Source organism: Calidris pugnax, unplaced genomic scaffold (genome assembly GCF_001431845.1).
Source record: "Calidris pugnax isolate Ruff unplaced genomic scaffold, ASM143184v1 scaffold187, whole genome shotgun sequence".
NCBI classification, from domain to species: Eukaryota; Metazoa; Chordata; class Aves; order Charadriiformes; family Scolopacidae; genus Calidris; species Calidris pugnax.
The window spans coordinates 2,686,593-2,710,297 of record NW_015090969.1 but is presented as its reverse complement, the minus strand read 5'-3'; the positions used below and the strand labels follow the sequence as shown (position 1 = coordinate 2,710,297).

Here is a 23,705-nt window from a genome sequence, read left to right as displayed (position 1 = left end):
ATCAGGTGCATACAAATACTGTGAGATCCTCCCCTGAGCTCTCTCTTTTCCAGGCAGACAGTCCCATCTCCCAGCCCCCTCTCATCAGAGATGTGCCAGTCCTTTAACCATCATGGGGGCCGTATTTTCGTTAGGATTTGATGTTACCTGTCAGAGCATCATGACTGACTTTAGCACAGTCTCCTTCGAAAGATGACTCTAGTGCTCACCATAGTTGATCATATTTCACAAAGGCAAGAACACAGGTCCTGCTGCCCTGACAATTGGTCTCTGATTTCAGCACAGTCAGTCATAACCACAGTTCTTCCAGTTCTGATCAACAGAATAATAAGACCTCTGAGGTCTCATGGTGTCAAAGACTAAAGCAAATGAGAAGCAGCAGCTCTTACAGCTATCCTCACTAGCCCTTCAAACGAGCCCAGACTTTATTATTCAGCTGCAGAGGGTTTTTAGGTGCTTTCAAATAGAATAGCAAAACACATTGCATACAATGTATTGACTGCGTGACCTCCTTTTCTGCCTCCACGGCCATCTGTCTGCTTCCAGGATCATCTCCTTCTTGGCCATTTGTCTTGGAGTTACGCTAGAGCACTGTCCTTTGCTTTAGCCTAGAACTGACCTCTGCACATAGTCCTCTTTGTTTGACCACTAATCACCAAAAACACAGTCTCATCCTTCATTCTCTCACCTGCTATCTCTTTGTGCATGTAGACAGCTCTGGATGGTTAATTCACACCAACTCCAAAATCTATGTGGCTTTACTCATCACTTGCTGTCTTCCACCATAACCAAATTAATCCTACACTCAGTGGGCCACGTTATCATAGAACATCTTGAGTTGAAATGGACCCATAAGGGTCATTGTGTCCAACTCCCTGCCCCTCACAGGACTGCCTGAAACTAAAACATTTGACTAAGAGCACCATCCAGACACTCCTTGAACTCCAACAGGTTTGGCGCCATGACCAGTCCCCTGGGGAGCTTGTTCCAGGGACCCACCACCCCCTCAGTGAAGAACCTTTTCCTAATGTCCAACCTGAACTTCACCTGACGCAGCCTCATTCCATTCCTTCATGTCCCATCACTGGTCGCAAAAGAGAGGAGATCAGCACCTTCCCCTCTGCTGCCCACCTAGAGGAAGCTGTAGAGAGCCATGAGAGCACCCCTCAGCCTTTCTAGCGTGTACACTACACGTGATCTTGAAAAAATAATAAAATCAGCCTTTTCTCCCTCCCCATTAATGATCCACCAGTGCAGCCTGTGCGCCCTGAAATGCCCCTGTAGTATTAGCCATGGAAGTTCCTCCAGTTGCCCAGAGAAGCTGCTGTTCATCACCTCTGGAACATTTTTGTGTGATGGCTCCGTGCTCAGCTCCTGCTGGCTGCCATCCAAGAGCATTGTGTGTCCTCTGTGGTCCTTCAGAATGAAGGTCACACTGCTTCTGCTCAGTGGTAAGTAATGTGATCTGTGTGGAGAAGGAGAATGCCCCTCTCTGCTTTCTGAAATTTCAGTGAGGTCACAAATGGGGTACATTTCTGTATAAGATCTGTACATATGATATACAGCAAGCACTTTGGGTAAAAAGAAACTAATGCCGGGAGTCAAAAACCACCTAAGAGACAGAAAACAATTAGAAAACAAATACATGATCAAGTTTGTGCAGCATCCAGAGGTAAAATACAAGAGCTACGTGGTTTCCTACTAAATATAGAGTTGATCAATACCATAATGACAGGAAAAGAGGGTGGAATGAACGTGGAAGTATCTAAATTTGTAGATGACTCAGTTCCTTATATCTAGAAAAGGCTGTGAGGAACTTCTGCAACTAAATCGAACAGTCATCATGATGTCCCATTAAATTCATCGTCAAAAAATGCAAAGTCAAGCACACTAGAAAAATTAAACTTTCCAGACTCCTATAAGGACTCAATTAATAATGTCATGGCAGGGTGAATTTTGGATGTTACTGTGTACCCCTAACTGAAGATCTTTTTTTGGTGCAAAGCTTGCGTCAGGTCATGTTGTGATGCATAAAAAATTAGGATGGGTAATAATAGAGAAAATACAATAATGCCCCACTGTGAATCTCCTGTGTTCCTTCTCACCACGTATACTTCTGCTCTTACTCATCCTAATGGCCACAGCAGAGCTAGAAGAGCTTCAGGGCTGGGTGACAGACATTATAAGGGATGAGGGAATCTCTCCTCCTAAGGGAGGGATGGTGAAGGTTGAGGGCTTCATGCCATGGTGGGGACGTGATGGATAGAAATGTTCTCTGGGGACACACAGGTGCTGTGGTGGCTGCAGTAACCAGAATGTGCCTGAGCGCACAAAGTGAGAAATTCAGCACTAATGGCGTTTACTCCCACGGTTACTGGGGAGAGATTTCATTTGCTGCAGCAGTTTGTGAGCGTGGTTTGAGAGTGCTGGGATCTGTGTTCAGATAGGGCTGGAGATCTGTGGTCAGAGCTGTGTTCAGGTGTTTGTTCCAGACAAGTTGAAGACAGCAGTCTTCAGGAGCCCGAGAAGGATATTCCTCGTACTGGTAATTGGGGGTTTTGCCATTTGCGGTGATATTTCCAGGTGTGCCTTTCACTGTGGTAGGACTCTAGGAAGGACAATGGCAATGAGCGAGCTTTCAGTCACCGTGTCTGCACTGTCAGTCACACTGCTGCTCATTCCTGTGCAAGTAATTTTTGTCAGTGAGACGGAGGATGCCCCGGTCTGTGTTTAAGTCCTTTGTCTGAGCAGCTGCTCCTGTGGGTCTGCGTGGAGGTGGCAGCCAGCAAAGGGCTCCCCAGACCCGTGAGCCCTGCCATTCAGAGAGATGCTGGGTGAGGGGAGTTCCCACAGCCTCTCACAGCTCTGTCGCTGCGGGGGTGGCACTGTCCCTGCGCAGGGATGAGAGGGGCTGGGGCACTTACCCGAGGGGTCACAGGCTGGGTTTGGGTTCCGTGTTGCTGTCTCACTCACAGTTGGAAGTTTGGCCTGGAGTTTGTGTGCTCTTCAGCTTTATTGCCAAATTAAGCTGAAGAGCAGGTTTGGGTTTTGGCATACGTGAGAGTGCACAGCGATTCAGTGTCTCTGGAAAGGGGCCGGTCTGTGGTGGGCTCAGTGGCCCCCAGACCAACACTGGGGAAAGGGGAGCCCCCCATCAGAGCGTCTGGGGGTGACCCTCCTTCACAGAGCCACAGAATCACTGAGTCGTGGGTTGGAAGGGGCCTCTTGAGATCGTCTGGTCCAGTCCCACCTGCTCGAGCAGGTCCCCAGGACTGTGTCCAGCTGGGTTTTGAGTGTCTCCAAGGATGGATACTCCACAACTGGTTTGTACAATCTCTTCCAGTGTTTGACCACCCTCACAGTAAAAAAAAGTGTTTTCTTGTGTCCAGATAGAGTTGCATGTGCTTAATTTGTGCCTATGAGACACAATGAGAAGGGAGTCTGATGTCCTCTTCTTCCTGCCCTCCTATCAGGTATTTATATGTATTGATAAGATCCCTCCCCCACCCCAAACCTTCTCTCTTCAGCCTGAACAGTCTCAGTGTGCTCAGCCTCACCTCATATGAAATTGCTTCTATCTCTTAATCTTCACGGCCCTTTACAGGACTCAGTACCTCACCATCCCTACCTTCCATCTGCCAGCAGCTGCTGGCCCCACAGCTTGAACCCTCCTCTTTCTTTCGAGGATGAGGGGGGCAGCCACCGGGGGAAGAGGATGCAAGCGGAATTTAAACCACCAGCCACGCTTTGTTCACCAGCCCTGGCGGTGACGGCTCAGCTGCTTGGGCTGGAACCACCAAAATGGCAGAGAGCAGCAGTGTTGTCATGCTATGGGTCCTGCAGACAGGTTCCTTCCCTGCACAGCCAGCATTGTCCACCCCGCAGTACCCGGCTGTGGCCCCCAGGCTGGCACTGCCTCCGCAGCCCCTGGAGCATCCCCAGGAGGGATGCTCACCCCAGGGACTGCACCATGCCTGAGAGCCCTCCTTTCCCTGGCCCAGGGGAGAGTCTGCTGTGTCGGTTCTGCACACCAGGCTGTGGGGAATGGCCGCCAAAAAAGGTCTCTCTGGGATGTGCAGGCAGAAGCTGAAGCCTGGGAATGGCATTGTTTGGGTTTTGCTTTGTCCCAGACCTGCTGCTGAGAAGTGGGAGCTGATCCCTTCCTTTCTGGACACTCTGAGCAGTGCGTGACGGGGCATCCTGGTGCGGGGTACCTGGTGTGCGCGGCTGGGTCTGAGCAATACCGAGGTATCAGCAGTGCCTTTACAATCACCATTATCTTGAGGATGAGTGGGGTTTTGCTTCTTTTGGCTGAGTGTGCGTCCCAGGACACGTCCTGGCCCCCCACCCGACCCTCCTCGGGCTCACTGGCAGTGTTCCTCTGCTCAGGGGATTGTCCCAGCCCCCCCACCCCCCGTACCTCACATCAGGCAGCAGAAATGCCACTCAACTCAGTGCAAGTGCTTCCTTTGCACAGCGATGGTTTTGTTTTAGTCTGGAGGGGCCGTTTTTAGTCCAACTAAAGGAACGCAAGTTCAGAAAGCGGCTAGAGATGCAGAGTATAAATAGTTCTGCTGAGAGCTTAGAGCTGCTTTCACTGTGCGTTCAAAGTTGCCTTCTGGGCATATCTGTCTGGTTTGTACATAACTGCTGGCAGCCAGAGTGAATTTGAGTAAAACTATACTGAATATTGGCCTTTCTCTGACTTCTTTCTTTTTGTGTCCTTTTGGTGTCTTTGAAATACCAGTTTGATCAAGCTATTTTAGATGGTTGAGATCTGCCGAGAAAGAGAGCTGATGGGAGGTTGTGGAATAGAGAGGGTGGAGAGAACAACACCGTCAGAGAGCAGCAGTTGTCTGGAAGATGAAAAATAAAAAAATGAAAAATGAAAAATAGAAATAGATGTCAATTTTCAGTGAAGATCTGTGGTCCTCCAGTCTATATGAGGGGTTAAAGCCTATGAAAAATTTAAACCCTATAAATTACACATTCCAACAGTTAAGTTCTAAGTGCCTGGCTTGTAGAGTGGATATAATGCCCAGAGGTAGGTATTTGCAAAGACCAGAATCCAAAAAATTACCTGCTGGCTGCAATGTCAAGGGAAGTACTGCAGGAAGGTCCTGAACATCATCCCTCTTCCCAGAGCTGCTTGTTGTGGGTGTACAAGGATGCCTTCAGCCCGGGCTTTCAGGATGGCACGCACTCACCACTGATCTTTCTAATGAATTAATGCATTAATGAAATTAATGAATTAATGAAATAATGAAATTATTTCAATATTTTGCCAAATATCCATGTAATGCCCATGCCAAAGTGAGCACACAAGCTGCTTTTTTGCACTATCAGGCTCTTGCTTGTTCTTCTTTGGCCCTTCCCTTTTTGTCTAAATATATAGGGAGAGCAGAATCCTGTCTGGGTGCCTGTCTGTGACTCTCACAGGAGGGGGACAGGAGAACAAGCATTCTTATCATCTAAGTGGCCTAGAGGCCACTTAGTTTACCTCTAGGACTGCAGGTTTGCATTAAAGAAAAATACTTTGTAAGAAAAAAAAACTTACTAAGAATGACAAGAAATTTGTTATTAGTGCTGCACCACTCTAATGAAGCGTGAGTTGGCATGCACCAGCTGGCTCGTACAGCACTGAGGTGACTAAGGCTTGGGCAACATCCAGAGATACCTCTCCATGGAAGCTGCAATGAGGCAAGATACTTCTGTCTGGGGGGATAATTGGTCTGTGCCAGCAGTTATGGGGCGCAGCTGCCAGTACTGACGGGCAGCTCAGTGTGCCTGATGCTGTGGCATTCAGAACATGTTGGACCTTTGTTGCAAGTTGTGCTGATGCAGAACTAGGATTTTTTCCTTGTTACTGAAAAGAGTTAGCTTTGGTTTATGAGACCCAGGTATTAAATTGGGTCTAGAATGCAAGCTGAAGCCTTGCAATCAAATCCATGCTGAAGTGGAATTTTTGAGGCTAGAACATCCATAGGCAGATACTGTCCCATCAGCTTCTCCCATCCTGTCTAATCCCTTGCCTCTCCCCAGGCCAAAGAACCCTCCATCACCGGAGTGAGACCCTGGAGACAGTGATCCTGGTAAACCCCAATGTGGACAGCATCGTATCTGAGGTAAGGACCACATGCCAGCGGGTTTTCTCCAGGTCATCTCCTCTGCCCTTGTTTGACACAGAGGTCATGATCATCACACTTTGTACCTTCTGGAGAGCTGGAACGTGGTGCCAGTCAGCTGCAAGGATCTTGTAGAGTGCCCTAGCAAACAAGGTGGAGGGCTTCTGAACTTTGAGCATTCTAGTATGGTGAGGGTCTAAGTGTGCTGACCTTTTATGTGGCAATGAAACAACAAACATTTTCTCTTAGCGTTAGCCTACTTTCTCAATGTGAATTATGATTTGACATGGGGCTGTGTTGGGCAGGCAGTAGCATTGTCTTCCCTCTTCAGCGACCTACTCTCTTTTAGGTAGAAAATTTACGTTTTGGTTATTTGTGAATAATAGGTAAGTATTGCCTGTCCATGTGACGGGGTTTCTGGGTGGTGGTGAGGAATGCAGGTAACTTTCTGACTACAACATTCTGTCTTGTGGTAACAGGTCCGCTCACTGGTGTGTGATTCATCAGCCCACAAACTACTGATCTTCTGTGGTCAGAGCTCAGACCAGGAAGGAGACTTGATCCTGCAGACAGGGACCTTCACATACCAGAAGTTTGCGGAGATACTTTCAGATCCAGAGGTGAGTGTGAGCAGCCAGCATGTCACCTCCTGATCACAGGGTGCCTGATAGAGCAATGCAGCCTGTGCTGCTCCTTCAGCTGGCAGATCTGCAGAGGAATGGGCTTGAAATCCAGCAAAACAATTGCATACCATAATTTCTGCTATAGTCCTGAGCATCTTGACTCCCTGGCTTAAATTTTCCAGGGTGGCAGGCATGGGTGATTCCTCCTTTCAAGTGCTCAGCTTGAAATAACCTTCCAGACTGGCTGTGCAGTGGGCAGACACTCAAAATTTCTTAAAGCAGATCTTAAGATATCTGTGGGCACCTTCCAAAAAACAGCTAACAGAAGCCATCATCACTCTAGTAAATGTGGGAATTTCTCTTCATTTCACAGTCGGTCCAGGAAGCACAAGCTGTTCACAAGGCTCAGAGTGTTCATTAGGGGTGTGTAAAGATGACAAGGGGATCACTAAATGCTGATTAAGTAACTACATGATGATTAAACAACTAGAAATGTTGCAGCATCATTCAGATTGAAAGGGCACTTGAGAGGTCTGCAGCCCAACCTTCTGCACAGAGCAGGGGCAGGACTGAATTTAGGCAAGATTTCAGGGCTTTGTCCAGTGAGAGCTTGAAAACCTTGTAGGGCCTCTGAACCCCTGCTCCAGGGCTTATTATCTTAGCTAGAGGTACTATAGCTTTCCTCAGAGGCTTTAAATTCTCTTTCTATTGATACCTGTTGTCAATGAAGGTAAGCTGCTCCAGTTTTTGATAAGCCCTACTTCTATTGATAGGTGCATGCCAGATGTTTGGAATCTCTCTGTCTGACTGAATATACAGTTGCTGCAGGAATGGCTGGGTGATATTTTGACAATTGATATAATTGTTGCTATAATTACTTCAGCAAATCTGCCCACCTTCATTTATTTTAGGTTGATTGTTCTAATTTATTTTTGGTACCCATTTATTTGGACACTAACTAGTCAATTAAGGGCTGTCTAAGCAAAAGAACACAGTGGAAAGAAGTGTACTCATCTCATTCCAGATGCTTAGGAAGTCTGAGGTTTGATGCTTCTTTGCTCGGTATATGTTCAGCAGAGCTCTAAGGAGCCTTGGAAATTCTATCGACCTTAGTTGTATTTATTAATCATGTAGCATGTCCCCAGCCCTTTATGTATATCAGAGATAGAGCCGTGACTGTCAAAATAGGGCCCAGGAAAGAAAATGAATCTGAATAAAAAAGAAAGTCCGATGGCACTAAAACTGCACAAAGTGCTATATGATTGTTGACTAACCAAAGAGTGAGGATAAGCTCAGTCAATGATGCTTAGCACTGAAAAGGGTATCTCAGGGTTAGAATTCACAAATCAAAAAGAAACTGCTACTTTTGAGCCCAAGCTGGGGACTAATATCCTAGGTTAAATAGGGAGACTTAAGGAAGAGGACAAGGTGGTTCCTGCTTTCATTTTCTTTTTTGAGGTCTTGTCACCGTGTGCTCCCAACAGTCAGGAAGGAGAACAGCTCATCAGCATTAGGAATTGCAGAAGAGAGCAGAACATGGCCCCATGCACCTACTTGCAACAAGCTTTTGGACTTTAATCTATCCCCAGTGTTTCCTGTCAGTAAAGTCCTCATGGTGTCTTCAGTATTTCTGCATTAACTGGCTTTTTTTTTTTTTAAGTGCTGAATTGGTGTCAGAGCTCTATTTGACCTCTGTTTGTCTCTGCTTGTCTCTTTAGGTCACCCAGGTTCTTAGCAACACTGATTCAGATATCAAGGCCTCCCTTACTGTGTCGTGCTTGGGGGAAGGAGACTGGAGCAACCTTGGGCATCCTCGATTTCAGGAAATTATTAATCTGAAACTGAATCCCGATCCAATTCTGCCAGAAATGGATGGGGTATCTGAGTTTGCAGAATATGTCTCTGAGACAGTTGACGTGCCGTCTCCATTTGATCTCCTGGAGCCACCCACCTCAGGGGGCTTTTTGAAGCTTTCTAAACCCTGCTGCTACATATTCCCTGGGGGAAGAGGTGATTCTGCTCTCTTTGCTGTCAATGGGTTTAACATCCTTGTGGATGGTGGCTCCGAGAGGAAATCTTGCTTCTGGAAGCTGGTAAGGCACCTGGATAGGATTGACTCGATTCTGCTCACGCACATTGGTGCAGACAACCTACCCGGCATCAATGGGCTGCTGCAGAGGAAAGTTGCTGAGCAAGAGGAGGAACAGTCCCAGGGCTCTACCAACTACAGTGACTGGATGAAGAACCTAATTTCTCCTGAGCTAGGCGTGGTTTTTTTTAATGTTCCTGAAAAACTGAAGATGCCTGAATCATCCATGAAAGTAAAGAGGAGCATCGAAGAAGCCTGTTTGACACTGCAGTATCTCAACAGACTGGGCATTAAATCAGAACCTCTCTACAGGGTGGTGAGCAGCACCATTGAACCTATCACCCTTTTCCACAAGATGGGAGTAGGTAAGCTGGACATGTATATACTGAATCCTGTCAAGGACAGTAAAGAAATGCAGTTTCTAATGCAGAAATGGGCTGGTAATAGTAAAGCAAAGACTGGCATAATTCTCGCAAGTGGGAAAGAAGGTGAAATTTCTGTTCCCTATCTCACATCCATCACAGCCCTAGTGGTGTGGCTTCCAGCCAGCCCAACAGAGAAAATTGTAAGGGTTTTGTTTCCTGGAAATGCTCCTCAAAATAAGATACTGGAAGGTCTTGAGAAACTCAAGCACCTGGATTTTCTGAGGTACCCAGTGGCTACTCAGAAAGATATCACTTCTGGAATACCTCCACCTGTGCTGAAGCAGACCAAAATTAAACAGAGAACTGACAGTAAAGAGAGTCTTAAGTCTTCCCCCAAGCCATCTGTGACAAAGCAAGCTAAGAAAGAAGAGGCAGTTGAGGAGGGGATCAAGGAGGTAAAACCAGAAGTCATAAAGGATGCTAAAACTGAGAAAAAGGTTAAAGAACACGCAGAGAAAATTCCTGAGAAACCTGCTAAACATGAAAAGATAAAGACGGAAACAAGTGATGCTCTCAAAGCTGAGAAAAGAAAATTAGCAAAAGACAAGGTTGGAAAAAAGCACCTCAAAGAGAAAGTATCCAAACTGGAAGAGAAGAAAGACAAAGAAAAGAAAGAGATTAAGAAGGAGAAAAAGGACTTAAAAAAGGATGATGGAAAGAAAGAGGAAAAAAAAGATTCAAAGAAAGAGGATAAAAAGAAAGAAACCAAACCAGAGCCCAAAAAAATTTCTAAACCAGACTTAAAACCATTTACCCCAGAAGTAAGAAAAACATTATACAAGGCAAAAGTTCCAGGCAGACTCAAAACTGAGAAGGTCAAAGTCAAACCTGAAAAGGAAGTGCCTGCTGACCTGAAGACATCATCAACGGAGAAGGCATCTGTACAGGTGGAGCCAGGAGAGGCTTCCATAGCTGACCAGAGGTTAGTCCTGTCTTCACCAGAAGATCTTACAAAGGACTTTGAGGAACTGAAGAAAGAGGAGAAAGAGGCCTTGCAGGTGACTCAAGAAATGTCTGATATGGAGGTTAGTGATAAGATTATGAGAGTACCTGAAACAGAAGTAAAAGACTCTGCTGACATGATTGCTCAGAGTTGCACTGAAGGGGATCTGATTTTGAAAACAAACATTCCTGATCAGGGAATAACTACTACTGATACGGAAAAAGAATCACCAGCAGAGGAAAAGGCAGTCCATCAGCTACAACTGAGAGCAGGTCATGCTGAAAAAATAGAGGATGAAAGAAAAACAGTAGATGAAAATCGTGACATGAGATACTGGGAGGGAAAAGCTGAGCAGGACAAGGAAGTTCAGCTGTTTCCAGACAAAGAACAGGTACCATCACAGATCGACCTCTTAGCAAAAGGTCTAAGGTCATCAGCATTCAGAGCGGACGAAAAGGAGGAAGAGGAGAAAATCTTTTTGGACAGAAAACAGAGGGAAGCAGAAACAAAGACTTCTGAAAAATACATTGAGGGGAGAGAGGCACAGGAAGAGGGTGAGAGGGAAAAGAGAGAAGATGTGATAGAAAAGGCAGAACTGGAAGAAAAGGAAGAACAGCACATGAAGGCAGAGGAGAAGGTGGAAAAAAGTAGAGACTTCTATGAGCTGAATCAGGATGAGAGGGAGGACAAAATATTTGCCACGACAGGAAAGGAAAAAGAATTTGGTGACATGAGTGAGAAAAACAAGTTACTTGGAAAGGATATAACAAAGGAAGAGTCATATCTGAGCAGTCTGCCAGTCCCACCAGGAGCGCCAGCAGAACACGTTTCATATATCCAAGATGAAACTATCCCAGGCTACTCAGAAACAGAGCAGACCATTTCTGATGAAGAAATACATGATGAACAGGAAGAGAGGATCCCACACTTGAAGTATGATGTCAATGCCTATGACATATCTGTTCCTGACCACCCAGGCTCTTTTGAAGCAATACATGGAATACAGGCCATGCCTACAGCTGACCTTTCAGCTAAGGGCTATGCTGGCCAGGAGTCTGAAATCCTGGCATATCCCACAAACATTGTGGCAGCACCTCTAGCTGAGGAGGAACACATATCCTCTGCTACCTCCATTACAGAATGTGATAAGCTCTCATCTTTTGCAACTTCAGTAGCAGAAGATCAATCTGTTGCATCTATAACAGCACCACAAACAGAAGAGACTGGGAAAAGCTCCTTACTTCTAGACACAGTAAACAGCATGCCCTCCTCTCGGACCGAAGCAACCCAAGGTCTCGACTATGTTCCCTCTGCTGGCACAATCTCTCCCACATCATCCTTGGAGGAAGACAAATGTTTTAAATCTCCACCCCCTGAAGATTTCCATGCATTAGCAGAAGGAGAGAGAAAACTGGAAGGTCAAAAAAAGGATCTTCATGAAGAGGCAGAAGATGAAGAGGAAGAAGAAGATGGAACTCCAAATATTGAGATGCCTGGGAAGCTCAGAGGGCATTACAATGTCCCCATGTTTGCTCATCAAGGAAGTCCTGATAATGTGTTAATCAGCGTTCCCACTGAAGTGATGCAAACTTCTGGTCTGCCATTATCCACTGAAGAAACACCTTTTTCCCAGGTTGATGCTGCAGAGGCTGAAGAACGATGCATGAGTCCTGATGATAGTACAGTCAAAATGGCCTCTCCCACCCCATCTGGCCCCACTAGTGCAGGACACACACCTTTCCACCAGTCTCCAGTAGAGGAAAAACTAGAAACAGTAGATTCAGATCTATTTGAAAAACAAACAGATGCTGCTGCCAAGAAATTGGAAGGCCAAACTTCTGTTGTGGCGAAAGGAGCCAAGGGTGAACCCCTCAAAGATGAGGTATCTGCAGCTAAATACAGAGATGAAAAAGAAGTGCCTGGGCCTGGACATCACAAGCTGGACTTGGGCAGTGACGTTCCAGTGCCTCTGGGGAAGGAGGTGCAGGGACCACCACTGGGGAAGGAGGAGCTGCCCTGGCTCTCCTACCACAAGCAGGACACGGTGGTGATAGGGGAGGAGGAGGAGCATCCTGTGCTGCCCCATCCCAGCACAGGTGTGTTTCTGGAGCCAGAAAAAGAGCGAGGAACTAAAACCATGACAGAAAGTTTAATGGGATTTTCAAAACACTTGTCCTTTGAACCATCCTCTGCCACAGAAGCGTCTCTAGGAAGTGTGGATCCTCCACAGTTCACAAGCCAAAGCAAGTCTGAAAGTGACAAATCTTCACAGTTTTCACCAGATGACACCAAATCACTTTCTTTTACAGAAGAAAGTATTGGTAAAGAAAAATCCTCAGATATTTCTGTTAAGGGAGTGACTGAAGAAAGAAACCTGCCATATTTCACAGGGGACACCCCAGAAGAAGAAAAATCTTCTCATGTTTCCATTAAAGACATTTCTCCAGAAGAGACCAAATCCATTTCTCTCACTGAGGGTCCCACCAAGGAAATATCTTCTGACCTTTTTATTAGAGGAATTTCTCCAGAAGACATCAAATCTCTTAGTTTCACAGAAGAGATACCTGCAAAAGAAAAAACTATGTCTGACTTTACTTACAAATTCACTTCAGAAGCTGCGAAATCCATGGATTTCATAGAGCAGAGCCCACCTACATATGAAAAATCACTGAAAATTGCTGCCAAAGAACTCACGGAAGAAGTGTCAAAATCTTTTCCTTGCCCAGAAAGTAGCCCAGTTAAAGACGTGTCACCCAGAGATACTTCAAGTGAAGAAATGTCTCCAGATGACAGCAGTTTATTTTCTGCAGCATAAAAGGGCCCGTTTAAGGGAAGAACTGCAGGCTTGGGCTCTCGCGAAGTCTCTCCAGATGCAAAGGGCTTACACTTTACTGAATCTAGCCCAACTGAGGATAAAATGTCTTCACACATTTCTGCTGAAGGTGTAAAATCGTGCAGGTTCAAGGAAGCTCAAGAAGAAAAATCTCCAGAAATGGAAGACTTTTACATGAAAGATTTAAGTTATGAGAAGAAAGTTTGGTTTCCAGAAGAGGTGGAGGACATCCCTGTTCAGGGAAGGCGGCAGAGATATGATAAAGAGAGAGAGAGCACATTCTTGGACGAGGTACCAGAATATGAAACAAAACCCTTTCCTAAAGGGGGAGAGGAGAAGACCCTGTCTCCTGCAGCGCCTGGCAGTCACACCTGGAGAGGAACAGAAAGTGAAGCATGGGGCTCTGCGTATGGGTACCTTGAGGAAGGAAGAGAGACTGGGAGAGGAGGTCAGTTACCCAGTGAGGGGGATGAGGATCTCCATCATGCTGAAGACAAACCTGTGCTACTGCAAGCAGAATGTTTAAAGATGGAATCATGTTATTACAAAGAAGACACACAGAAGAGTGCCAAAGCTACATCAGAAACAAAGAAAGTGGAAATAGTTCCTACTGACATCACTCTCCCAGAAAGAACACAAATGGAACATTCTCCTCTGTCTTCTCGATATGTCTCTGGTGAGGAAAATCAGGACAAAGCATTAACTGGAAACAAAGAAAGGCAAGAATTGCTGTTGACATCTAAACAAGATTACTCCTTCTTAGATGATGAGGAGAAAGCAGTCTTGGATATCTATGCAAAGTCACTAGACCAAGCACTGACAGCATCTCCCCTGTCTGTAACGGCTGCCGCTCTGGAAAAGGAGATGGACACACCACCAGAAAGAGAAAGGCCTTACAAGTTTGATCAGTGCAAGCCACCTTTATGGGAAGAAGTCCCATCGAAGGACACAGAGAAGAAATCAGACGTCAGTAGTTTGTATCAGGAAATAGACTACAAATACAAGTCAGACAGAGAGCAAGAGGGTGACTGCAAATCCAGTGAGGGTCTTTATGGCTCTACAGGAAGGAAAGACCAGACGGCAGCAGCGTCTGCCCTGTTGCAATCTACAGGACCAGCAGAACATACAGCAGCGTCCCCAGAAGAAAGTGCTGTGGTGTCAGGGCAGCCTCCACACTCCCCTTGTCAGAAGAGCAGTGCTACCATGGGCCATGCCGAGGCTGTGGGTTCTGCCAGCCAAGTGGCATTTCCTGAAGAGACCCTTTCCAGGACCTTCCCTGAGCCTTATTCCTATGAGGAAGGGGTCTGCAGACCCAGAGGTGATGACAGTTCTCCCAGACAAGAGCAAGAAGAAAGAGAACCAACTCCCTACCCCGATGAAAGAAGTTTCAAGTACACTGACATCTATGAGAAGATAATTGTGTCTGGAGCCGGACCCTCCCCCTTCACACCCAAGGGTGCGGACAGCCCGGGTCACACCGACAAGGTGCCAGCAACAGTACTGAACTCTCAAAAAGACCAACGTTTTCACGTCTCTGCAAAGGAAGAAGAGTCCTGCCTTTATACCTCTGCTGAGAAGGAGCTGTCATCGCCAGCATCCCCTAAAGATAAAGCAGATTCAACCTTTGACTACACAGATGTCCATGAAAGATACTCACCCTTGTCTGAAGCGGATAAGCCTCAGATATCCGAAGGACAGGAAAAACTGAAGGTAACTTCTGCTTTGCCACAAGAACTGGACTCTGAACTGCACCCGTCATCCGCAAGCACAGCATTTGCCTCTCCCACAGACATGACTGACACGTTTTATCAAGAAAAATCAGCTGCGTATGTTGATGCTGCTTGTGCAGATGAGAATATCATTTTGTCTCGCCAGGAGCAGGTATCTCTGTCCCTGAAATCTGAAAGCCCAAATCCCAAAGATACATACTATGAGAAAGCAGGTCGAGGCGAAGAAAGCACAAGCGACTCAGAGTTAGAAAAAGGTGCTAAGGAGAAATCTGAAAAGGAGTCTAAACTGCACAGCCCCATTGAAGCCGCAGGTGCGGTCTATGCACACATCTCAGCAATGGAAAAGTTCCACGTACCAGAACCCCTTCTGCAAAGCAAGCTTCAGGAGTCCATTTCACCCAGTTCTACTGCTTCGTCCCCTTCTGATCCAGGGTGGAAAGAGGAATATGGAAGTAGGAAAACTGCGTCAGCCACTCTTGTGGGGTCATGTGTTTCTGGTTATGGTGACCTGCCGGACATGGGCAGAGAAGAGCAGCCTCCAGAAATGTGCCATTTAAGACATGATTCTTTGCAAAAGAGAGAGGTTGCTGAAAAATCCACAAAGGAATCCCATTTCTGTCCAACAGATTGTCCAAGTGCAGCAGTGGTCTCAGAGTGCCAAGAGCAAGCCACATACTTGAAATCTGCTTCTGGAAATCAGAAAGAGGGATACAGAAAGGGCCCAACAGTGGAGGGCAGAGGGTTGGAGAGTTCTTCTGGATTTGAGTGCTCCCTGCTAGGAAAGACTGAAACATCCAGTATGTTCAGATATGATCAAACCTCAGCAAGCCATTTGGAGACTATCTCTCTTCCTTTAAAGGTTCCTTGTGCTTTGCCCTCAGACCAGGGGAAGAAAGATGAGTACTTGGAGGTTTCTGAGAAAATCAGCAGCCTTGACTCATCCTTTACTAAATTCTCACCGCTGAGTCCATATGAAGAAGATAAGCTGTTCCCCAAAGCTGTGGAAAGAGAGTCTGTGCCTCAACAGCAGCTGAAAGATGACTCTTCCAGCCTGTCAGAGGAACCTTCATCTGAAGCTACCACTCCTGTGATACAAACTACAGCAGAAAGTTTCTACTCCCATATGCTTTCCACATACACAGGTACAGGAGCAGAACCAGGTACCAGGAGTCTTTGGGATGTGTCTCCACAGATTCCACATAATGCTGTGAAAACACATACAGCTGAAACCAAAGACTTTGCATTTGCTGAAGAACATGGTTCTCCATTCATAAGTGGCATAGGTGACAGCATTTCGCCATGCAGGAAGGAGAGCCAGAGTTCACAGCCCACACCGTTCTCCATAGAGAAAGAGCAGCAACCCTCTGTGAGCAGTCCAGAGCAGAAGGCTCCATTTGCAGAACAGCTGATGACACTGGCTTCTCTCCCTGATGTGTTGACATCATTTCCTCATCATCAGCATGAAGATGAAACGACAGCAAATGGTCCAACAGAGGTGAGCACCAGTCTGCAAGTTTTCCAAAGTACATACCATGCAGCAGAGGCAAAAGATGAAAAACCATGTCCTGATTCTGACAGCGGTTTTTCTCCATGCGCAGGCAAAAAGGACACAGAGAGGCAGAGCCGCCCTTCCTCTCTGATGTCCCCTGAACACAGTTTCCAGCCCTTTTTCCCAGATGTGCAGAGAGGTGGAAAAACAGAGGACCATGGAGACGCTTCCCATGAGATGGAGCCACATTTAGGAGGCAGTTTTGATTGTGGACAGAAATTTTCCTCGTGTGAATACAAGCAAAGGAAGGGAGAGCTCTCTCCCTCATTCATCAACCCGAGCCCTCATGAGCTTTCTGAAGACAGTGACCTCTCACAAGAGGATGGTCATCCTTCAGTGCAAGGAAGACCACCCCACACTGGTAGTAGCCCCATGCAAAGTGCCACAGTGGAGGAAACCCCTCCAACATCCGTGAGTGATTCTGGAACCTCCCAGTCAGACTCGGATGTCCCACCTGAGACAGAAGAATGTCCGTCCATCACAGCAGATGCCAACATGGACTCAGATGAAGATGCCGATTTCCTGCCAGTAGACAAAGCTGTTGGGAATGCTCATCATGCCAGTTCTAGGTCCAGCCATGATCCTCAGCCTGTTCCAATGGTAGATCCCCATCCCCATCCTCCTCATCCTGATGTCTGCATGGTGGACCCTGATATGTTGGTAAATGAGCAAAGCATGAGCAGAACTGATAAAATTTCCAAGAAAGACATAAAAGAAAAGAACAAAGGTGTGAGGAAGCCTTTGAGCAAACCCAAATCTTCCTCACCTGCCCGGAAATTAGATGTGAAGGGGAAACGATCACCCACTCCTGTGAAACAGCCATCGGACAAATCTCCAAAATCTGTCACTGCCAAAAAAGAAAGAGATGGAGGAGAGAAGCCCAAACCACGTAGTGCGCTGGTGCAGCCTCCTCACACAGAGGATGAGTTATCTCGGAGTAGTCACAGCAACCCTGGCAAGAGCCTTGTTAATGGCATCAAAACAAACCCCGGTAAGAAATTCTTCCCTAAGCATGTGTTTTCTCTTTAGGTCCAACACAGAGAAGAAGCACCAGAGAATAGGACTTCCCAGTCAGGCATAAAAAGTTATAAGCAGTGATAAGGTAGAGAGGTTGTAGCAGAAATCACTTCAAAATATCAAAGCCTTGAGGAAAACTCTCAGCCTCTGTAGAGCCGAATGCAGCCATCTCTGAAGAGAGACAGACCTGCGAGACCTCATTCAGAACTGTATAGGCCAAGATTCAGTGCCACCGAGGGGCTACATCTGTGGAGGGGCGGTAGGTATTTAGAGGTGGGTGCTGTCAAAGATGTGTCAGCAATTGAAGGACAAAATTTGTGTTTTAAAAAGATGTGGCAACCTCTCAGCTTGTGAGCAGGGTGAGTGCGTGGCACTGGACTGAGTGAAAGCTGTCATTTAGAACAGCAGGACACTGCTGTGGTCAGACATGTCCTTTCCTCTGAAATGTTAAGCAGAGATGGAACGGGAACAGCTCCCACGTATGAGTGCCACACACAGGGTGGTCTAACTGTGGGAAACGATGGCCTTCGCTTCTTCCCAAATAAAGGTGTGAGAGAGGGACTCAGCCTCCAGCATGTGAACAGCTCATGGCCTCTTGCTAAGTGTTCACACAGGGACCGGTGCTCTGCTGGCAGCCTCCCAGATGGTATCAGGTGCTAGCTGTACAGTAGTGCATCATTGCTGTGTCTGTGCCGGAGCCCAGAGTGCCAGGCACATGACCGATACAGAGCAAATACCAGTCCTTTGCTGCGTATCACTGATGCCGAGTGAAAGACAGGACCAGCAGGTGGGTAGTGCCAGGGAGAATGGCAAGAACAAGAACACGGCTGGTATGCTGTGGTCTCAGCAGGTGTGTGGCAAAGGGGGGCCGGGTTTAGGAGAAGTGGGGAGATGTTTGCAGCGGTGAGAGTGAGGACAAAGGGAGGGGATGTGGAGGTGTGTGGAGCAGTGCTGTGACCTGCCCAAATCAGAGTTGGGATGAGCGCTCTATATCCATGAGGCTGGCTGAGCCGGGTAGGGATTTTTTGTCTGCATGGCAGCTGGGCAGCATGGGTTGTCTGCTTTTTGCTCACAGAAGAGACTACCAGAGATAGCATAAGTAAGGGAACAGGACAGAGGCCTCTGTGATTCCACAGGGAGCAGAAGGGAGAGAAGGGACAGTCCTAGGGGCATGTATGTGTGTATATATATATGCCTATATGTTGCTGAGTATAACAATGCTTGTTTGACCATCTCTCATCTCATAAATGTAAGCAGCAGCAAATGAAGAAAAGGGGTACGAAAGGTTGATAGGAAAGAGGAATAGAGTCCGTAGAATAGCAGCAATTCACAGGAATGGCAGAAAGCTAGGATGGAGCTTCCAGAAAGACTACTGTAATACTCTAGGATAGCATATAAAGGGCATTAGAACAGGTTTCTTTAGCAAATGGATGTTATTAAACAACAAAAGTAAGAACTAAATATTGATTGGAATGACAACTGTGCAAAAGCTAATAATGGAAATTTTCGATTCCCTTCCCCAGGAAAGGCTTCTGAGCCGAAAGCTTTGCAGTCCCTCCCCAAAGAACAGCAGAATTCCCTTTCTCTCCCAAAAACTGTGACAGCCCTGGCCCAGAAATCCACCCATGTCACCTCTGAGCAGCAGAGCCTGGATAAATCTTAACTTGTTGCTGCAGCTGCAGGGAAAAACCTTTCTGAAATCCAGGTCCTTCAGTATTAATTTGAGTGTTTGACCTTTCCAGAGGGTTTTGATAGCCTCGGTTTTCTTTTTCCAAAGCTTCCAACAGTCCTAAGAGCAGTTTGCCTGTGCCCATGGGTCCACCTGTCTATGTGGACTTGGCATACATCCCCAACCATTGCAGCGGAAAGAACACAGATCCGGAGTTCTTCAAGCGTGTTCGAGCGTCATATTATGTCGTGAGCGGGAATGATGCAGCCAACGGAGAACCAAGCCGTGCAGTACTGGATGCGCTCCTGGAAGGGAAGTCTCAGTGGGGGGAGAACCTGCAGGTAGGTCATGGAAATGCCCAGGAGTGTGTGTGATGCTCCTTGTGTCACAAGTGCCGGGGAGAAGGTGTGTGTCAAACACGCTGAGAGGGGGTGCACTAAGAGGAAGCAAATGGTACTGGGCATGTACTGGTCTGTAGTCTTAGAAGAGTAACTGCTTGTACCCATGAGGAGGACACCTGCAAAATGGTGTGAGTGGAAGCAGGTATGTCCTCCTTTCCACATCCTTCTGAGGGGAGGAAGCTTTCAGAGATCATACAGTCCTCCTCATCTGTTGCAGGACAAGTGTGTCCTCAAGCAAAAAACAAGCACCATCACAGTCTGAATTTTCGTCACAGTGTTGCACACACAGTGGCGTTTGTTGGCAGCCTTGCTTGCTGAAGATCTGTCAGATAGCAAGTTTTTATTAGCGCTTTTAAACCAGTGCTTTTACACACAGTTCTTGCAGGACATCCTGGGACGGCGCTCTTTCTGAAGACAGGTACAGGAAAGCGCGTGTGATCCTTCAGATGAAGCAGCCTCAGATTTCAAGGTCCCTGAGCTGCACATTGGGTCAATAGTCACATCAAGTCTAATATCAGGCCATTAACAATGACTCTCTCAGCATAGTTCCTTTTCATAGTGAGGGATCTTTCTGCGGCTGTTTCTGGAGTTCCACAGAGAGATGCTCTCCCCTGCGCTGCAGCCATTTCCATCACTGTGGTGTTAGTGCTGCCAGTTGCAGCCAGCTCAGAACGCTGTTGTGCTGGTACTGCATAAAATAAAGCACCAGCTCTGCCTTAGAGAACCTGACATCTGAAAGACATTAAATAGAACAAGCAGTACCAAGGGTACAGTGTTCCAAAATTACTGGGAAATTTTAGCCTCAGCTCCTATGGGCATTGTTTGTCGGTGCAGTTGTTCTCAGACAATCATCACTACTGCTTTCTTTTCCCAGGTGACATTGATCCCAACACACGATACTGAGGTGACACGAGAATGGTACCAACAGACCCATGAGAAACAGCAGGAGCTAAACATCATGGTACTGGCGAGCAGCAGCACTGTTGTGATGCAGGATGAATCTTTTCCAGCCTGTAAGATCGAATTCTAAGTCTCCCACACTTTGCGTTCATCCATTGACTCTCCAATCACCGATGCGACATCAGAGACACCATCTAATCACGGTCCGGTTCTTCTCTGGTTTAGTCCTCTACATGGTTCCCATTTGTCAGGCAATCGGGTATCCATCTAGCTCAGCACTGGATGCCATGAGAAAGAAGTGCAGGGCTCTGTAATATTCTGGACTGAGCTAAGAGTTTGTGCAAGAGCAGTTGCAGGCCAGGGGCACTTTCACTTTCCCTGCTTTATTCTGCTGCCTGTACAGTTTCTGTAGACTATCTTGGCTGCCTTGCTGCTGTGAGAGCTTGTTCTACTCTCTTCCTGGCTGCCTTGCCATTTAACTTGTAGCACCATGAACCTCATCTTTCAGGTGAGGGCTGAAGTGCTGCTGCTGCATGTAGACAGTGCATGGGGGGCATGGGGGGCAGAGAAGAAAACTAATTTGCAAAGAAAATGCACCTAGGAGATGAGGGAAGGTGACACCCTCCAACTGCACCTGACAGTGAAGGTCATTCTTCCATCCTGAACATACAGGTGGTGTCTGAGCGAGGGGACCTGTACTCCAACTAGGCAGGGCCACCATTTGCCAGCTTGGCAGGTTTCTGGCCCAAGTAGTTGGTTGTGGCGTCCTGCGATACCTGCTCACTGTGCTCAAGGAACTGGGCTGAAGGACACGCTTGTTCAGGGGTGTTGGTGGGATGGTGCAGCCTGTTTGTTGTTCTTTGCTGCAAAGAACATGTTCCTAACCCGCTAACCCCAGCTTTGCACAGGCTCACCCTGCACATCTGCAGCGTGACAGCTGGAGGCCCAGAGGGTCTGTGGCCTGAACAGTCACACAAAAAGAGAATCCAAACGCACAACTACAGCCCCTTAAAGCAGAAGGGCTGAAACAACCCTGGTCGCCGTTGGCCTAAAATGTACGAGAAATCTCCCTGTCCTTGTAAACCAAAGGCTTTCTTGAGGATTGGGGTGAGGCTGCTGAGGAACCCGCATGCCATGCTGAGAGGCTGGCATCTGCCAGGGGCTGATGTGTGCCAGCTCTGCAAGCAGCAGGAGTTTCATCGCTGCCTGTAGGCTGGTGGTCCAAGCCTCTTAGCTGTTTTCAAGATTTTTGTTGGCCCCTTAAATGTTGGGGATGCGGGGAGCAGAACCTGTGGTGTGAGGAGAGCCCCCTTCCAAAAACACTTAGGGAAAGTAGTTTAGGAAGTGTAGTTGCTCTTAGTTCCTCCCCACCCATGGCAAGGACACACGGACTCTTGCTGCCAGCGTGAATGAGGTGCTGTGCATGCCTTACCACTGGCAGCCCATGGCAAGCCACCTATGGTGGGTGCGTGTCCTTGCCCCCTGCCTGCCCTGGCAGAGTGTGGTTGTGTGCCCCAAGTGCATCGTTGCCTCTGAACAGTCACGCAGAGCACCCTTGGGGTGCAAACCCGCCCCCGCTGTGGGGTTCCCAGCCCCTGCAGGGAGAGCAGCCACAGAGGGACAGTGCTGGGGGCCCCCAAGCCTCTGCCACCGCTGAGAGCACTGCGAGAGCATCCCGTCACAAAGATGGCTTTTATCTTTCTGTAAGAGAGTGGCAGGAGGGTGTGCCCTGGGGAAGGAGAGATGAGATGAAAAGCGGTGCTGCAAGGCTTGACGTGCATCTCAAAGGTATTTCCATCTGCTGTCACCCGCGTGCTTGGCCCCCAGCCAAGGTCTGACTGTAATAAGCATCCTGGGACCCGGTGTTGTGCTTGCCTGGGACGCTTCAGTCTCAGTGCTGGTTTTCTGGCAGCTGACATAAAGAAAATGCTGCTTAGAAACCTGCTCCTGGGACTAAAATGGAGTTTCTAGGGAAATTGTTTATTTTCCATTTAATTTATATATTTATTTTTTGTCATTAAGCTGCATTTTGTGTGGATTTAATATTTTAAATTATACATACTAACATGACACCATGTGCTCTTAGTGTCAGTTTAGAGGTTTCTCAGTACAAATACTTAGATGCTGCAATTTAAACCACAATGACATAAAAAGACCATAGAGAACTTGCTGGCAGCAAAAAGGGTCTCCACTTGTAGCCCTCAAGGCTGTGTCTAAAGCCCACCAGCTGCAGGACAAAGCCCGAGGCCAGCAGCCGCTCCCGAGGAGCAGCCGGTCTGTTTGACACAGCCCTTGTTAGGAGCGTGTGGGCTTTCTCAGGGATTTAGCAAATCCCTGCCCTCTGCTGTATTCATTTTAACCATGGAATCACGGTGTGTCTGCCAGAAGAATAAATGTCATTCTCTGTAACTCGACGGGGTCGGCATCTGTGAATGCTGGCTATGGCAGGCAGTCGCAGGCAGTAGCAGAGATGCTCCTGCTGCCCCCGGTGCTGCCGGGGGGGTCCTTGCTCCCTCCCGGTGGCACCGTCTGCTGGCCAGTGCAGTCGCGGGGTGCTGGGCGAGAGGAGCAAATGGGACCCTCGGTAACCAGCTCCCTGGATCCCTAAGCGTGGCTAGGTGTAAAAGCTAATGCACTAACTTTAGATAGACCCACACATGAATGTTTTCTCAGTTTTAAACTTGAAGCAATTCTGACTAAGCAGCAGTAATAGTGAGGCTTTGCAAGGTGCCTGCGTCCTGTGGGCAGGAGCGTTCCCTCCTGCCGTGCTCCTGCCCTCTGCAGCCATGCTGCCTGGACAGCTTTATCCTCACCCTGACCTGCCCTGGCCTCAAGGCTCCACATGTGTTTTTTTAGTCTCCCGTGGCAGTCTGTTCTGCCTTCAGCTTCTCTCCTTCCCTCTCTGTCTTCCTGCCCTCATCCTTCCTCTCCCTCCCTTAAAAAAATCTGGGGGAAAAGACTTGTAAAAATGCCAATTTGTAAAGAGTCGGATCCTGCTTCGCCTGCAGGAGCCAGCCGAACCCATCCAGAGCCAGAGGTAATACAACACTATAGAGAGAAACAGTTAAACTCTGCTTTTGCTTGTTTCTGCATGTGGGCAACAACGCGTAATCTTCCTGTATGTAATAGGTACAAAATACTATTTTAAACCTATAATTAATTAAAAAAGTGAACGTCTTAACTGTATTGAAATGGCAACTTGTGCTCCTAGCTTCTTCTATGCTAAATGTTTTAAGAACAGAGCCCTGATTCTTTTCTTCAGCATCATGTTTCTCTTTGAATTTAGTTCCTTGAGTTCTGTCCTTTTCCCATTTCCATGTGAAACACACTGTAACTAACTGCTGTCAAGAGAGGAGCCCAACACATTAATAATAAAGCCACATTAATTGCGAATAAGAACA

General features: G+C 47.3%; 1 protein-coding gene across 1 annotated transcript in view; it reads left to right on the top strand.

Annotated features, from left to right (window-relative positions):
• MAP1A (microtubule associated protein 1A) overlaps nt 1-23,705 on the top strand; it is a 35,958-nt gene extending 12,253 nt beyond the window's left edge. The window contains 5 exon segments of the mRNA XM_014952714.1: nt 6,043-6,125; nt 6,605-6,745; nt 8,467-17,308; nt 19,112-19,344; nt 20,279-23,705. Coding sequence (XP_014808200.1) covers nt 8,617-17,308; nt 19,112-19,344; nt 20,279-20,434 — 9,081 coding nt within the window. The 5' untranslated portion in view covers nt 6,043-6,125; nt 6,605-6,745; nt 8,467-8,616 and the 3' untranslated portion in view covers nt 20,435-23,705.